Source organism: Cricetulus griseus (assembly GCF_003668045.3).
Source record: "Cricetulus griseus strain 17A/GY chromosome 1 unlocalized genomic scaffold, alternate assembly CriGri-PICRH-1.0 chr1_1, whole genome shotgun sequence".
Taxonomy (NCBI): Eukaryota; Metazoa; Chordata; class Mammalia; order Rodentia; family Cricetidae; genus Cricetulus; species Cricetulus griseus.
The window spans coordinates 7,665,254-7,683,559 of NW_023276807.1; the positions used below are offsets into that span (position 1 = coordinate 7,665,254).

An 18,306-nucleotide genomic window follows, 5' to 3' on the forward strand; every position below is an offset into this window, starting at 1 on the left:
CATTATTTTATCTTTGAAAATAAAAGAGTTCATTAAAAAATCAAAGCCAAATGCATTCAGTTTGCAAGGTAGCCAATCCGAAAACACAAGGACCTAAGCCAGATGACTTCTAAGATCTCTGTCAATTCTGATTGATTATAAGTACCAGAAGCATACAGCTGGTAGGAATTGCTGAGCAATCACCCATAGTTCTTGACATATGACATAGATCAAATGATTATAAGGAATTCTAAATGATTAATTTTTTGTTCTTTGGTTCTTTTTCAGCAATGAGGTTTTTCCTAATGGCTTCCGTCACTGCCAAATTCCGGCACCCTCCCCCCTTGATATCTGAAAGAAAACCAGTAGAACTTGGTAGATTTCTGTAATCCTTAGATATGGTTGGCTATTCTGAGGAGTTAAGTTTTGTTACACACGAAGGCACAAGACAAGTATGTGGTTCAGCCTTCAAGTTTGCTGTGAGAAGTCATCTTGTTTTTATAGACGGGTGTCCAAACGCTTCAAAAATGCAAACTCAATAGCTCTGCTCTCAACTGTGAGCGTTTTTGCTCTGCTGGAACAACCAAGCATCCTTAGGACAGTGAACTATTTTCTATGGAGCAAAGGACTGTGGGATTTGTAGTGCTCTCTGCTACGTCTGTGCTCGGCGATCCATCTGGTCCCAGTAGCTGATATCTCCTCCTCTGTCTGCTCTCCAGATTCATACTCTTCATCTACTGCATAGAACAGAGGCTTGGGCCGGATGGCATCCCTCCTGCCCCATCCAGCATGATCCTCCCAGCTGGTGTTGCTTCGGTAGCTGAAGCTGAGTGCCTTCTCTCCTCTGTGTAAGCTCTTCATCGGGATCATAGCCTGTGTCTGCCGTCTCTCCTGAAGGGAGCCTGCTCTCGAGTGTGCACTGAACATCAAGGGCTGGAATCCTGGATGGATACCATCATCATCTAAGGAGACATCGTGACAAGGATGGAAAGAAAACTTGAATCATAGTTAAGACTTCATGCCCAGGTGGCAAGAATGCTTAAGGCTGCAGCTCCTCTCAGCTTAATAGCCAGGGTGACTTTCCCTTTCACCATCACAACACCAGAGGACTGGGCAGGGGGTGGGGGTGGGGGGAGGGCAGTGCTACATGCTTGCTGTTATAAATAAGTGGAGATGCTGTGTGTCTAGCCAGTCTCCCCTAGATGAGTAGCATAGTATCTTTTCACACTAATGGATTAATAATAACATAAAGCATATACTTAAAAAATGTTTTGTCTTCTAAAAAGGTAAATGCTAAAGGTTCTGTGAAAGTGGTTGGTTTTTTTTGTTTTTTGTTTGTTTGTTTGTTTTGTTTTGTTTTTTTCCCTGTTTGTTTCTGTTTTGTTGAGACAAGGTCCTGTCCTGTCACATAGGATGGCCTTGGACTTGCAGTGATCCTCTTGCATTAGTGTTCAAAGTATTGGGATTGATTACAGGTGTGAGCTGTATGCCTGGCTCTTGGTTTGCTGCTTCATTGGTGGCTTTCTAAAAGCTTTACGTCTTCTAAAAGTTTCACTGCTTTGACCTTGAACATGTAACCCTGGAGAAACAGAGATGAGAAGGGCAGAGAGCTGCAAAAGGTCCCAGGCTGTGACAGATGCTCCTCTGTCAATGTAGCAGATAATGAGCAGACTGCAGTGGTACCCGGTGGTGTGATGAGGCTTAGAGCCTGCCCTCATGGGAGAATGAATATGTGCCTGCCTCTGTCCTGCTCATTTTTCATATTTTATGCCACTTAATCATCTTAATGGTCCTGTGACATGCAAAAAAACCATTGTCCCATATCATATGAAAAGTGCCTAGAGTTGTTCAAGATAAGGTGACTTCAATATAGTATAGCTGGTAAAACTAGGATACATTCCTCTGTGTCCTCAGGAGATGTACCAAAATTCACACATGCTCCAGTCTCTCATATAAAATGGCACAGTATTTGCATATAACCTATACACATCCTACAGTTTAATTTAAATAATCTCTAAACTACTTAAAATACCTAATACATTGTGAATGCTACATAAATAGTTGTTATATTGTACTTTGGGGAAATAGGGGTGAGAAGACAACTGTACATACCACATGTATGTTGCTAAGGCTGTGTTATGAGGGACAGGTCCACCAGGTATCCATTTAATGCCCTGTTTTTGAGTTAATTTCAAAATTTCTATCCATTCCTAAAACACAGTTCCTTTTCCTGTTCTTTAACAAAGGAGTATTTTTCACAAATGTCATTTAATGTGCCCTCCAGGTTTTAGACCCATGAATTTATCTTTCCCTTACATATTCTCCTCAGAATTTCAATGTTTTCAGGTATCTATTTATAAATGTGAAAATTGTTCTTTCTTCCACATCCTATTCCCCCTAAAAAAAGGAAAACAAAGCCAAAGAACCCACATAAAATTAATACTATATGCCCAAAGGTTTGTATTTGACAAAAAATGTGCATATATTACTAGACACAAGAAAACTGTAAATACCCTGTTCAGAAATGTTTTTCCAAAATGTGGCCAAATCATCATAGGCAGGTATCTGGGGGGCTAACATAGGGGATTCTCTGTTGTGAGTGAAGATGATAGCACAATCTGTTTTACTCATTTTCCTTCACAATTCCCTTTTGATTTGTGCTGAGTGGAGCTCAAACCTCCATTCTTCCAGATCCTTTGCCATTTGGGAGCCTCTCTGAGGTGGACACTTCCTTCTGTTCTCAGATCCTGCCCCGTCTCACTCTACCCACTCCTTCTGACTATGAACTCCTTGTGAGTAGACAGAGTATAGGCCTTCTCTCTACCTCATTCTAGGTGAATGTAAAGTGTGGCCCAAGCATTTAGAAGAGGCTCCACTTGCAAAGTTGAGGTCAACGTAAGTGATTAGTTCTTCCTAAAATGTGAAGGAACTTTCTGTAATGTAGAAGGTGGAGGAGAAAGGATGGGGACTATACTTGGTCCTCTTTCACATGTCTCCTTGAAGTTGAGCAGCCAGTCCTGTCATCCCAGGGGAGAACAGTGGCTACCTCTCAAGCAGCAGGCTTAACTACCAAGGCCAAACCTTAGTAGTTGCTTGGTGGAGCCAAACCCACAGGGGATTAGATATTTGATACAATGTGCATTATCTAGTGACTCAGACCCAGAGAGCAATACTTCCTTATCTCTGTATTTCCAAGGGGGTATATGTGTGTGTACTTTAAATATATATATATATTTATATAAAATATATATATAAATATATATATATATATATATATATTTATATAATATATATATATATATCATTTAAAACATTTCAACCATTTCCAAGTTAGTTCAATAACACTTTCCCACTTCTGTGTAATCCTCACCACCATCAATCTTTAATTCCATAAGTTTAAAGCTGTCTCATACATAAAGGGGGTCTCAGGGTGGGTATCCCCATAGTCATAATAAATCCTCAAAATATGAACCTCAGAGATATAGAAGCCTTGAAAGAGTATGCATGTTTCTAAAACATCATGGAATTCACAAGACATCCTGTCAGGGGTGTGCAAACCTCAGTGGGCCTACATACAACCATAGAGCCAGGAAGGAAAGTGTTTTCATAGACTCACATTGGTTGGCCAGGCTATGTGGTTGAGGAAACCATGCCATCCAGGGGCTCCTAGCTAGAATAGCTCTCTTCTCCTGGTATTCAGAGAGAATTCAAGTACTCAAACTGTTAATTGTACACTGAGGACTCTCTCCATTCCATTGTGATTGTTCTCATAGTCATTTTTTTTTTTTGGTGGGGGAGAAGGGGCTCCTTTTGGTTAATTGTTCTTACATACATATTATTGCTAAATATATAAATACAACCTGTTCAGTCTGCTTAACCTTGTCTGTATGCGTATATGTTTTTAGGGCTGACTATTTGGTATCAGATAACTAATTGGTGTGCTCTTCCATACAATGTCTATTGGTGTCATTCTTGTTCATGTCATGGCTAGGCAGCTGTGTTGGGGAGAAGTCATGAGTAAGACTTCATGAGTGTAGCTCCTGACATTTACCATAATCTTTTAAAACTTGCTAAGGGTAACTGGTAAGTTAAGTTTCATTACCTTCTTCTCTAGTTCAACCACTTTCATCTGGGTGAAATTTAGAACCAACTTGACACATTAGAAAGAAAGAAAAAGCAAGCAAACAAAACCTCCAGAGATTAAGACATTACTCCAACTCTTCATGAGAGGTTGACATTTTGGAGAGTTCTTGTCCTTTACATTTCCAAATGCTAAACAACTGCTACCTTCTGGAATAAAACACACTTTGTAATGTTTAGTATTTAGAGTGACTACTTGACTGTTTGCTGTAATGCTTATTTACATTTGTACATTCATGCCCCAAGAACAGGCTCTGCTGACAAACCCGTGTCAGAATCCCACAGTACTAATGATCATCCCAGAAGATATCTAAAGTGCTTTCTTGTTTTCTATTCACTTAACTGATGAGATTTGACTTGAGTTATTTACCAATCTGTTGCATGTCCCATGTTTGTATATCTCTTTTTTAATTTCCTTTATTTTTGTTTGTGAAATGCCTTCATAATATCAAATGGCACTAATTACTACAGTGTCAACAGAAGTAGACAAGAGTAATGAAACAAAATTACTAGTCCAAAACCCTCTTCAGAAGGAGGGAATTTATTATAAAGTTGGCATTTCATTTCACAGGATAAGGTGGTGTTGCAAGGAACATAGTCATAGCAAGCAATCTGAAGGGTTTTGGACTTATTCCATATATAAAGAAAAGGCTCGAGATGAGTTGAAATGTAAATAAACTATGATTTGCTCTATGTGATTGACTAGTATTTTATCATTAAATATGAGAACTACAGTCCTATCTGTTGAGATGAGAAATCTGTCTTCTCTTGGACACTGTCAAATGAACTAGGAAATTTGGGGCAGGGGAGACAAAACAATCACTGATGTTTTACTTTTACTTTATGTATGGAAAGGATGGTGCTGTGCTTCCATGATTCTTTGTATATTGGCTCTCTGAAGACCAGGATAATACACAGCTAGCTACAGAAGAGTGCTAACTAAACTGTTCTGTAGTGGTTACATCCAAGTCTTTAAAAGTCTGTTTAACTCTCTTTGTTGTGTTTTCCAGTGATGGAATCAGGTTTGACATGAAGCCATTTTAAACAAGAAAAACAAACCAAAACAAAAAAACCTTTATTTCAAAGATTAATTATATTGCCTTTAACAAATAATTATTTTAAGACCCCATGCCTTTAAAAAAAAATCCTGTGCCTTCATATTATTTGAATACCCAAAGTGATTTTTTGAGGTTTAAATAAATATAAAATCAAGCAGGTAACATGCATATGATTATATGTTACCCTTTTCTAATTTTGATACATATTTAAAACACAGAAAATTGGCTTTTATTAGAATAATGACCATTATCAATACCCAGGAATCTCAGTTATGTGTTAGAGGGAAGCTGTTAATCAGTAAATATGACTTAATCTCTCCAATAAAAGTTAACCTAATATTTAAATTTCACTGGACTCTTACAACTGCCATGAAGTGATCCTTACACATCTTTAAGACACCAGTGAAGAGATCATGTGACCCACTAATCATTGCCACACTCCAGATGGCTGGAAAAATTAAAACAGGACAGCAGTGCATGAAAAAATTGTGATAAATCCAAATATCTGTGCCCATAAATAAAATTCTGAAATTTATTCAGAAAGGACACAATCATTTTCTCCTCATTCAAATTTCTACCTAACAGTGGTGATTGTACCTCTTTGCCCTCGAGTCCCCAAATGTCCACCATCTGACCCTGCACAGGAGGAAACACAGCAGCCAACAGTGGGTTACCTGTGGGTTCAGCAGCCCTTGCCTCTCTTCTTGCTGACTGAGGATTGCTGTAGGGGAAGGAGAGATAGCGAAAGTTCTTGGTGCCTGTCTGTGGGTAACAAAAAGAAACAGAAGCAGAATGAGCTACTGCGGTTTCAATTGGTACACAGACAATAAAGGGAAGGTTGCAGCCTTGGGCTGGGCACTTAGCTGGGGTTACTGATATTTCATTACTTTTGTTTTAAGGAAGCAAAAACACTTCTGACCTCAATCTCTATCCCCCAACCCATGAAAGAACCATTGTGAAGCTTACAAAGTTACTCTCATAGCATCACTCAGGATTAGAGTAGGGTCTGTTCTACACCCAGTGTCCATGAAGGAGTCCCTATATGATGAGAACTCAACTAGTAAGATGTCAGGGACTCACTGGTGATGTGAGGATTTGAGGAAGAGGCTTAGGAGACTAGGAAAAAATCCCTGTAGTCAACATCCTGAGAGGCCTAGAAGCTTTGGTTTGAGGAGGAGTCCTGAGATGTTCAGTGCATGGCCACCATGGGTTCTGGACACAGACTCAGCTTGGGGACCACTTGATGCCACTGATCTACCTTGGAAAGCATCTCAACACCATACTTTATTCACAGAAGCTGGAGGCCCCGGAGTCCTGGATCCAGAGATGGGGGCTGTTGGATATATTGCCCCCTCTGACTTTTCCATCTCTCTGGTAGCATGTGATGTTTGAGTATTTACTACGTGTTAATAGTGATTTACCCTCTGCTGTAGATGCACAGATTAAGATACATGGGTCTTGGTTAAATATAGGTTAAATTTATTTGAGAAGTCACTTACATAAGAAACTGCTCCTAGGGTCCACACCCAGGCTGCTGTCTGTGACCCGACCGGAACCAAGAGAGAGCCAGCCTGTCCTGGACCCCCAGACCAAATATCACATGCTCACTTGTGCACCTGTGACCACGCCCCCAACGGGCGTGGTCAGTGCCACAGGTGAGGCTGGATGGATCTCTCACTACACTCAGCTAATAAGGCTCTGCCCCAAGTACAGTCCCAGTTATTAGGTGACAGCCCTCACATACCGGCTTTCCCCAGGGCAGACTCTGGCCTTTCCGCATGCTCTCCCTCAAGGTGTTCTGGCGGCGGATTAGAATCTCCTTGGCCTGCTTCTCACTTGTTTGGGGCTTAAGACTGTACTTGTTGTAGGACAGGGTCTGTAGGTAGAGCATAATAACAGGCAGGTGAGAACTCCGACACTACCTAGAGCTCCAGCAGCATCTGGAGAGTGACTGCTAGAGTGGATTGACACAGCGCCTAGGTGCAGCCTTGCCTCTAGCATGAATGAGAAAGCCTCCGTGGGAGGAAGCCTGGCTCTGGCTGTGGACAGAGCCTTCAGAAATCCCTGCAGAGCCTGACTACCACCTGTACTCCCATAGGAGTCACCCATACACTGTGGCTGCCCTGCACACACACACACACACACACACACACACACACACACACACACACACACACACACACAGAGAGAGAGAGAGAGAGAGAGAGAGAGAGAGAGAGAGAGAGTTAAATTGATGATTCTCATGAATTCAGAAAGGAAGAGGCTCTACAATGAAAACAGTAGTAGGTTAAAGAACAGAGCCAGGTTGCAACAGCTTGACAAGCTGAACCAACTGAGCCTTAAATTACTTTTGCTTCTTGCCTTGACCTCAAACCAGTGGAAATCTGCCATGGACCACAAGCCGTCTCCATAAACATAAGTTTGAAAGATGTTAAAGTGGAACTTCTTGTTTCCACTGTTGCTCACTCCAAAGCTCAGTGAATGTCAGATTCACTGCCTTGAGTCCACAGGTGACAAACTGTGCATGATGACAAACTGCAAAGCAATGCTGGATAAGAAGATCACTGCCGCCTATTTTATCCTTACTGGTTTATGGCTTCTTTAAAAAGGATAGTCAAATTCAAGAACAAAAAGAGTGGATATTCTACTAGGTGCTGTAGCAAGCATGGGATTAAAAATAAACAATGTAAATTCAGGTCTTCTAAAAGACCCACAGCCATCTAGGGGAGTCAAGTTAATAGAGGCTGTGGCTCATATATTCAGGTGAGACAAAATGGTAAGATCATCTGGGAGGTATAGGGTAGGGCACTCCATCTGGCTTAGATGGAGCAGGCTTACTGCACTGAGGTGAACCTGCAGCACCAAGTAGGTACTCTTCCAGGATAAGTGCAGATGGCAGGGACGTGGCAACTAAAGCAGGAACTACTAACCAATTTGAAGGGAAGCTAGGGAGGACCACAAGAAAAGGTCCACCCAAGAGTTTGCTATTGGAGTTGGAGTGAAACACAGCATTCAAAGACAGTGAACAAAAGCAGGGTGAGATGATGATGGGCCACACAGGCCACACACACTTTCCAGGAGTGAAAACCCAATCTTCCAGCCTGGTATCTATTGGGGAAACATACTCTCAGGTGATATGAGATGATCCCTAGTGATAAGAAGTGAAAATAGGTAATACATACTTCCATTCTATTGTTTCTTATCAAACAATGCAAAAGAAATTAGCTTTCATAGAACATAATATGTTGGTTCAAAATGAGCCCTCACCCAGCCTAGAGGTGAGAGGGTCAGCTTTCTGCCTGATGGAGAAGGTATTCCCAAAAGAGAGCTCTGACTTGGTGCTTTCCATTGGATTTCAGGTTATTGTGTTCTACTGAATATGTATGTATCCAGGTCACACACAGATGGTTTTCACTATCCAGTGATGAAATCAATCTTCCTCTTCAGGCCAAAGAAGAATGAGGAAGCCCACTGACCCTGCTCCACCTAGCTGCTCCTTAGCCACTGCTTGGGACAAGCCCATTGCTCTGATAATTTAGGGGTGGACCTTGAATATAGTTTGATGTAAGGTTCTTGTCCCCTTCTATAAAGATGAATCTAACCTAAGTACATTTAATATGTTTATATATTCCTATACCACAGCGTAGGAGGCTTTATTTGAAGCATCATTTGGACATCACTCTTCTATTTTGCCTGATAAACCATTTTCCGTGTTGATTTGACCTTCTGCAGAGAGCACAGGAGTTTCTATACATATAGTGTACTATGTTAGTGTCTTCTCTCTCTTTCTTCCTTTTCTATCCTTTTTAGAAGAAATAAGCCTATTTATCCTTGCAAAACCTTGTGTTCTTCTGGAGAAAGAAGGCTTCCCGGTGTTCCTAGGTCTTGCACATACTTGTGTATGTAAACTACTAGAGGTACAGAACAGAGTTAGAATATATTGCTCTTTTCCTTTGAAAGTATGTAGAAACTTTGAGAATAATAGAGAGCCTGGGCTGAGGTTTATTCTTTGATAAGTTTGGGGTGTGCCTCTCTGTCTCTACCCCACTCTATTGCAGAGAGTTTTCTCTGTAGTTGTACCACTGGAAACCTCCAGAAGTTAGCCCTTCACCTCCCGTGACCAAAAGTGACTGCAAAGTCCCTAGACAGATGCTTCTGAAACACGCAGTGATAAATGCCTCCAATCATCAGTCAGCCCTGTACCTCTTGTCCAGACGTGAGGACAACAGGTGACTTCTGCACAACTTCTATATCAATCCTTCAAACTGTAGATTGCCTACTATAAGCAGTGGATTTTCAATTGTTCAGGGTAGCATTTCCAGGACAGAAGAATAAAAGAAGACTTCCTTAACCCTCCAAATGCTAGAGGTGGTGGAAAAACAGGTGCTATTTTTTTGCTTGTTTTATTAACTTGTCACAAATTGGAGATGTCGGGAAAGAGAAAATCTTAGATAAGGGGTTGCACTTATCACATTGCCTGTGATCAAGTGTTTGTGGGCATTTTCTTGATTAATGACTGATATGGAAGGAGCCCATCCTACAGTGGGCCACATCATCCCTGAACAGCTGATCCTGGATGGTATAAGAAAGCAAGCTGTGGAAGCTGGGGTGGGTGGGGGGAGTGAGCCTGAAAGCAGCACTCCTCCATGGTTCCTGTCTCTACTTCTGTCTTAGTTCTTTCCCTGACATCCCTCAATGATGGACTGTGATGGAGAAGTGCAAGACACATAAACCCTTGCCTTCCAAGTTGCTTTTGGTCATGGTGTTTATCAAACTAGAATAATAGGGAATGGGAACTGGTGAGTTATATTTTCAATGAACTTAAAGTGGAGGCAAAAATGTACCTGCAGCCTATCACTCAGTTCACTAATCCTATTCAGATTTGATTCGACTTGATGCTTAGCAATAAATCCCTTAATGAAAGGTGGCCAGCCAACATGCTCAAATTCAGAAAAACAAGGAAAGAAGAGAGATGCTGCATAGTTTAGAAGAGAGAATGCTGAAGACCAGATGAAAATTCCTGTCTGTGTGCCTACATCTGAGGAATAAAAGAGAATGGGAAATGTGAACAAGGAGTCATTTCAGAACAGATTGGAGTTTCAGGACTCCAACCTTCCCTGTATCATTAAGATGGGAAAACATTGAGTACCAGGTACTCTGTGAGCCTGGCTCTCCCTAAACTACCCATTCTTCCCACCAGGAAGTTCTTATCTACATAGTAAAGGTGAAATGTGATAGTCTTGCTGGAACAGTTTCACTTGAAATGATTTGAAAGTCATGAAATTTACCCTAAGAGCACTGTCACAGAGCTGAGCTATATTCCTTCAGCCTTTTCTTTCTCTGATATAATAAGCTCCTTAGTCATCAACCTTTCTGATCCAGGACTATAGAGAGCACTGACCTTTACTGGCTGAGTAAGTCTGGAGTCTTAGAAAGAACACTGCATAGGTGCTCAGTAAAGAACTCTTAACCTACATTTACTTTAAAACCTTGAATAAATCTGATCATCAAGTTTGCTAACGCCAACATCTACAAGAAAACCAATAGCTTTCACTAGATGGTTTCTTAATCCCATCGAAAGCAAGACATATGGCATTACCCAAAACAAACAAACAAAAAATCCTCACAAGAAACATACATAATCATAGTCAATAAATAGGATAGAGAAACGAATCATCAAACTAGAAAAAGCTTCTGCAGGGATGAAATTGATTTAATTGCCATTAGCTCAGAGTCCCTGAGGATCCCTTTGCTAAACACTAATGAAGAAAGAATCCAGACCAATTTCCAGGCCAAAACACCAAGACACCAGTATTTCTTTCTATTCTGGATTTCAGCATTGTAGCTTCATGATTCTATCCCAATAAGTGCTGCTTGTTGACTTTTGTCATAGTCAACCCCACTAGACAGCCAGAGGGCCATCCGAGAATCCTGGTACCATGTTTTTCTTTCATTACAGGAGGATGGCTGCATCTGTGTTCCCTTTGAGGACAGGGAGACCTGTGGGTTCTGAGAGCACTGGCTGCAGGCCTGGGTCAGCCTGACCCCTAGAGCCAGCAACTGGATTTGCATTTATTCTTAGGCGACTGGTGCCAGCCTGGCAACTGACAGCCAGCTTTCTGTTACCCAAGCCCAGCAGAGCAATCACTTGAGAGGAGACTGGGAACAACACCAGGCTCCTGAAGAGCTGGTAGGAGCAGAGTGAGGCAGGGAAGGGCAGGGGGCAGCGCAGAGGGCTGGCACATACTCTTTGTCGAACTTGGTACATGTTTCTTGTCAAAATGTCCCGCATGGACTCCACGTCTTCAGGGGAAAGCCGCTTGGTTCCTTGTATCCTCTCAGGCCTGGAAACACCATTGGAGAGAAGACATTATTTTTCTATTGGGCAAGAAGTGCCACAAAGATACAATGGGCTTTGCCCTGTGCTGTCCTGGAGGAACTCCTAAATTCCAAGATCATAGTTGCATATAGTCATTCCTGCCACCTTAGCAAATCAATTTCAAGTCCAAACATATGTTTTGATTTAAAGATTTAGAAACATTTTCTCCCTTACAGTTTCCACATGGTTATTATTGTAAGTCATTTTAAAGGGAGAGGGGCATAAGGTTCTGAGTGCCAACTAATTTATAAAATACAATAAAAATAAATTACTTGGAAATGATGCCCTAAAACAATCCCAAGATTTTACTGTTAAATTTAATAGAAATAAAATCACTCAAACAAAGACTCAGGATTTTTTTTTTTTTTTTGTCAGATCTGTGCTCTGTGTCATGAAGTCGGACAACCCACAGTTCAGAGGCCAACACCTCTCAGGTCACTGAATTTTGAGCCTCGTCTGTATGCTGGGTTATTGAGCATACATGAGCAAGGAAAGCTTTCTGGGAATCGTGCTGTTAGAGGACTGAGATGGTGAGTTTTAGTTTTCAGCTGGAAATGACCTAGAATCAGCTGAGAAGATGGTGTTAATGAGGGATCGCCTGGATCAAATCTGCGGAAGATTGTCCTAACTGCCTTAAAAGATGTAGAAGGACCCAGACTGAATTGCCTGGCTTGAGGCCCAAGCTGTGTAGGAGTAGACAAAAGTAGCTGAGCACTGAGCGTACAAGCATTCCGTCTCTCTCTTTGCTGATTAGACTGTGGTGTGGCTAGTTGCTTCAGGTTCCTGCCTTGACTTCCCCACCTTGATGGACTATAATTTAGAACTGTGAGCTAAAATAGTACCTTCTCCCTATGTTGCTTTGAATCAGGGTGTTTTTATCACAGCAACGGTAACTAAACTAGGATGGGGCCCTTATTTTCGGTTAAGGAATAATTAGCAATGGAAATCACATCTTATAAACAGAATTAAACTATCTGTACCATGGAGGTCAACTGTACTGAGACACTGGGCACCCAAAAAGTTTAAAACTTAGCCTCAGGGACAAGCTAACAATCAACACCCAATTGTCCCCTGGGATTTTAAAGCTAAGATACTGCTATGAGAAGAATTTTCATGTGACAGATGTATTTGATTACAATCTAGTAGCAGTATTTGAGAAAAACCTTTTTATTACACTGGAAATGTACACTCACTCTAGAACATAGGTATAAAAAATTCTGAAAGTTCAACCCTCCTTTCAACATAGCCACCTTCCTAACACCATGCTATATAGCCCACGGGGCTTTTTCTTTACTAGTCTCTGCTAATTCCTTGGAATAATAAAGGCACAGAAGGCTTCAATATCTCCTTTCTCATGTTGTCAGGATGATGGGCCACAGGGATAATCAATAAATTCAATGCAGGCTACATTTAAAGCACTGCCCCCAAACCTTACAACCATTCAACAATAAAGGTGGTTTGGATGTAATGTGCAACTCACAAAATAGAGGGCTTTTAAATGGGTATCACAGTATACAAGGGCTTTAGTTAGCAACTGCTATCTGCAGAATGGCCGCTGCCCTTTCTACATAATGACTGAAATCAGAGTTTCTCTGTCCTAAGTTGCAAATGTCACTTGTACTGATATTTGGGTGCTACCCTCGATGGTCAAAACTATATAAATGTAACTGTACTAATGTCCTCCAAATGAAACTTATTCTAATTTAGGTGTGCCTGCTCACACAATATGAACACATTCCATCATTATGGTGTGTGTGTGTGTGTGTGTGTGTGTGTGTGTGTGTGTGTGTGTGTGATGGATTACTAAACAGAAACACCAGCTAGTCAAACATTTCTATGTTCTATACTCATATAAAACAAATAGGAAAAAACCACCGATAGAGGAAATGGCAGGTGAAACTTGATACAGCAGCAGAACTTGCTTGGCATTCTCCCCAGTTTCTAATTGACCACTCCAGGAAGGGCCAGTCTTAATTAAAGTCTTCTTGGGTTGCTGGCTAGAGTTAGTAACACAGGACTCTCAAAGCTGTGCCTCTCCCTGACTTGCACCAAGAAGTGGCAGCTACATTTATACAAAAGTTCTGGGTAACCTGAACCAGGGGATGCCTGGAGTTGTCTTCGTGTTATTTCATAAACAAGGCCATCCCTGGAATACTCACATCACAGGTGCAAGAAAGACACAATCCATAGAAGATAGTATTACTGGGAATCTTTAGGAGCAGCGATTCAGAGGGGAAACTGCACAGCTCTTGTCTCTGGAGCATTCACATGTTATAGGTGGAGGGAATCTCTACTGCTAACTTAAACCAGGAAAATCTAAATCCAATGGCATCTGAATGGAATGTTTACATTTCTCATAAATTCTCTCCTTCTTTTTTCCCTCCATCCTTTCTTTCATGAGATGCTATACTAATGTAAAGACACTTTAATTGAATTACAAAACCTAACAAACACTATATTCACACCATAGTAAGAACATTCAAATATAAACTTCTGTGTCCTAATTCTTTGAGAAGAATACATCTTTCAATAGCCCAGACATGAAGTATTTCTCATCAGTTATTCTGTCTGCATGGCTATAAAGAGTGTTCCTCATCAGTTGGTCTGTCTGCATAGCTATGTACAGGGTTCCTCATCAGTTACATTACCTGCATGGCTGTCTCACATCTTTTTCAAAGGTCACTTTCAATGTCCATATCTAACATGAGTGAAGTATGGTTTACAGGATACACAACATTCAGTCATGGAATTTACATCAGAAACTACATCCCGTAGTTTCTGGTCAGAATGCAAATATAAGAACTTAACCCTATCAATGGGAAATTGATTAAAAGAGTTCTTAAACTACAACGAATTTACCTAAACACCAAAAAGCAACAAGGGAGCTGGAGAGGGACTTGGCAGTTAAGATAACATACTACTTTTTCAGACCCAGGTACAGTTCCCAGCACTCACAGCAGCCCCAAAGGGATCAGAAGCCTCTAGTCTCCATGTGTACCTGCACTCAGATACACCTGACCACTTACAGACACTCACACATACACATAATTAAAAAAGAAAAAGGAAAAGAACATGACACGCTCAAACTCTTGAGAGTTTAGAAATAAGACGATTTGAAATTACAAAGTTGTAGCTAGTTATCCAATAACTTCATAGCTATTTTGATACCTGTGATACTAATCTCTATAAAATTAGTCTATGTATCTGAGATAAGGTTTTGTGTAGCTCAAGCTGGATTTGAACTTAGTCTCTTCCTACCTCCACTATCCAAGTGCTAGGATTACAGGCTCCATCATCACACCCAGTGGATGCTGGGGATCAAACTCAGGGCCTCATGCATGCCAGGCAGATACTATAGCAACTGAGCTCTATCCTCAGCACTAATGAAACTGTAAGAAGAAAACTGTATTACACTTATTTTCCTACTGTGTGTGTGGATTTGTATGTTGGTGTACATGTACAATTTTGCACATTAGAGGTGAGGGGACAATTTTTAAAATTTGGTTCTCTCCTTTCACTGAATGGTCAACCTCAAGTTGTCAGGCTTGACAACAGGTACCTAAACCTGTAAGCTTCATGTCTACACTTATCACATTGAGTCAGTACCCTTTTATAATCTCTAACAGATTACCAGTCCTGTGTGAGAGGATCAGTTCCACATTTGAAATAACAGTAGAAATGCATATTCTATCTCTCCCATAGGATGGTTTAGAGATTCAAGTAAGTACTTCTATGAAATATTTTTGCCATGATGAAAGTAATGAGATTTCACACAAGCAATGTTCTCCGAGCTATAGCAAAGTCAGCCCTGACAGTAATCTTTATTGTAATGCATTATTTATGACTTAATAAAGATTACCTGAAATATTAGAATGGAAAGCCAGACTCACTAGTTAGCTATAGAAGCTAGGTGGTGATGGTACACCCTTTAACCCTAGGACTCAGAAGACAGAGATAGACAGATATGTTAGTTCAAGGCCACACTAAGCTACACAAAATTGATCCAGTCTAAAAGAGAAAAGAGCTCACACAAAGGAGATCTCAGCACTTGGGATCCCACACCTTTAATCTCAGGATTTGAGAGGTTTAAAAGGAAGAAGCAGAGGGTCCCATGTGAAAACTATTCTCTAGTCACATTGAAGAGAGCATAGCAGTCTGGGATTGCTGTCTGAGGCTTGGTGGAAACAGGATTGGAGCCAGGAACACCCATTTCAGCCTGAGATAGAGGTAGGAGCTAGTGGCTGGCTACTTTGCTTTTCTGATCTTCAGCTTGAAACTTGAACCCCAACACCTGTCTCTCAGTCATTTATTATTTCATGTGACAAACCTCCCCCTGAAGGTTCAAGAATTTGGAAATTAAATTGTTGTATAACAATTACTTAAATTCATAAAGCAAAAATATATGTGTGTTTGGCTGCTACCCTCTCACACTGAATACTGAGAGGCGCCTGAATACACAGTTCTTTTTCCTGTTATTGTATGAAGGATTGGTGTGTGCTTTGTTTTGGTTTGTTTTAGAAATTGGCTACTTTGATCTTAGTAGAGGAATTCCTTTTTTCTTGGTGTCCTACATACTTCTAGAGAGATCAAATAAATGTAAGTTAAATAATAAAATTGTATTAAATATCAACTTTAACAGAATCTTTCTCACTCCAGTTAACTTACTTGATTGGGCCATATAAGGTAGAAAAACTCTTACCTGTAAGACTCTTAGGAATCTTGCATCAATGTCCAAAGAAATGCTTGGCTCAAAGTGAGCAGGGGAGTGTGCCAAATAAAACCGGTTTAAAGATTGTCTTGTGGTCAGATATAAAGCAGTTGCTTATGGCTAATACATTGTGATGTTATACAGAAGTTCAAAAATACATTTTAGCCCAATAGACTGAAACATAGATGAGATCCTAGTCTAAGATAAGAGACAAACACCCTCACATTCCTAGACCAAGTGCTCATGTAAGTTGCAAGCAAACGGATTGGGTAAGTTTCTAGTGGTTTGGTCTGTCTAGAACTGTCCAGCCCTCCTCTACCTCTCATTAACTGCAATTCATCCTTTGATGAGTAGGTCACACAGCAGGAAGGTCACATGAGACCCACTTCTCCTATAGTCATGTCAATTCCTAGTCTTTATTACACTGCACTGTGTGGTCTCTTATATTAATGCCATGCCTTGTCCATGTCTGGGGCCTGGAAAGGCACCATCTATGCCTGTCTTCACAGTGTTTAGCACACACACGAGGGGCCTAACAAGCAGGACATGAGCTAAGGCACAGAGTACAATGGGTAGCCAGGAACTTTGGTCAAAAGTAAGATTGGAGTGCATTATTTTAAAAAGTGAAATGAAACACAAAGAGAATCTTTGATGGATAAAATACCAGCATATTGAATGAAAACAGAATCAGCATTCCTGATTTTTCCAGTCACTTCTGGCTCCACTGTGGCTCTGGACACCATTGCCAATAAATACTTGATAGCACATTCTCATTTTAGCATCAGGTGTCTCCTTTTAGTTACATAATGGGCAGCACAAAACAAACAAACAAGCCACCAAAAACAATCCCACGGATAAATAAGGCACAAAGCTTTCTGTTTAGACTGGGTGCCTTTAGGGACACTTGTTTACATCTTCCCTGGTCATGTAGAAAGGTGTTGGTGTTTCTGATTCATTAGCAGGTTATGGAAGAAGGTGTTACCTGTGAAATAACACTCAGCCAATTTTCGACAATTTTATTGGTACCTATTATTAGCTCTGTTCTCAGCTCACTTCCCTGACATGAGGACATAATTGAAGCTCATGATCAAGTGTCATTATCTGAAGATGACAGGTTGGAGGGGCAGGTATGCCCTTTCCCTAAATATATGCTGTGATTAATTTTTGCAGCCTATACGCCATTGCTTAGATGAAAGCTGGGCATCTTTGGGAGTTAATTATTGAAACACTGAAGGAGCTTTTGCAAAATGTCAGACAATTAAAACCACTTTTAAAAATACCTATCCAGCTCTGGGGACAATTGGTTACCAGATGGTGGAAGACACACGCCAAGTAAGGCCTCTCCCCATGTCTTGCTTCCACAATGACTCTGTATAGCTGTCTTTTCACCTAGAAGCCAGACAACATTCTGGTCCTGATGCAAGCTGGTCTCACGGATTTGAGACAAATCTCACAATCTCATATAGACTCTTTCTATTGCCAACACCTTGTTAAAGAGCCGTAAGCTACCACACCTCTTACTGCTGCTTCATCTCCTCCCTGCCATGGTTTAGGTGAAGCTCTTCTCAAAGCCCCATGTCTAAAAGCTTGGTCTACAAGGTGACAGTCTTGGGAGGTCTCTGTAGGCCTTAAATGGTGTGTCCTAGTGAGAAGTTCTTAGGTTATCAGAAGTGTATCTCAAAGGAGATTACAGAACTCATTTTAATACTTCCTTTCTCTCCTTGATTAAGGATATACACCCTCGATGGGGTGCACGACTCTCCCACTCTGTTGTTATCAAAGAACCATAGACTTGACCTTAGACCTGAACCCCTAGAACTCTGAGCCCCAACTAACTTCCTTGCACTTTTACAAGTGGCCTGATTCATAAATTTCATTGTAGTGACACGGGAGGATTGATACATCTCCCAAATCCAAGTCAGCACCCTGATGTCTAATACCTCTCCCCATAGAAGATAGGAAGAGCAATACAGTTTGCACAAAATACAGCAGTAGAAGGAACAGAACCAAGTGAAAAGAGCTTGCAGCAGAGAAAATTCCAA

General features: G+C 40.9%; 1 protein-coding gene across 1 annotated transcript in view; it reads right to left on the bottom strand.

Annotated features, from left to right (window-relative positions):
- Positions 1–585: 585 nt before the first annotated feature.
- The window catches only part of Slc9a4 (solute carrier family 9 member A4), a 52,007-nt gene continuing 34,286 nt past the window's right edge, over positions 586–18,306 (bottom strand). The window contains exons 9-12 of the mRNA XM_027386748.2: positions 11,425–11,521; positions 6,922–7,053; positions 5,852–5,939; positions 586–941 (exon numbers count right to left, since the gene is read on the bottom strand). Coding sequence (XP_027242549.2) covers positions 586–941; positions 5,852–5,939; positions 6,922–7,053; positions 11,425–11,521 — 673 coding nt within the window. The remainder of the gene's footprint in view (positions 942–5,851; positions 5,940–6,921; positions 7,054–11,424; positions 11,522–18,306) is intronic.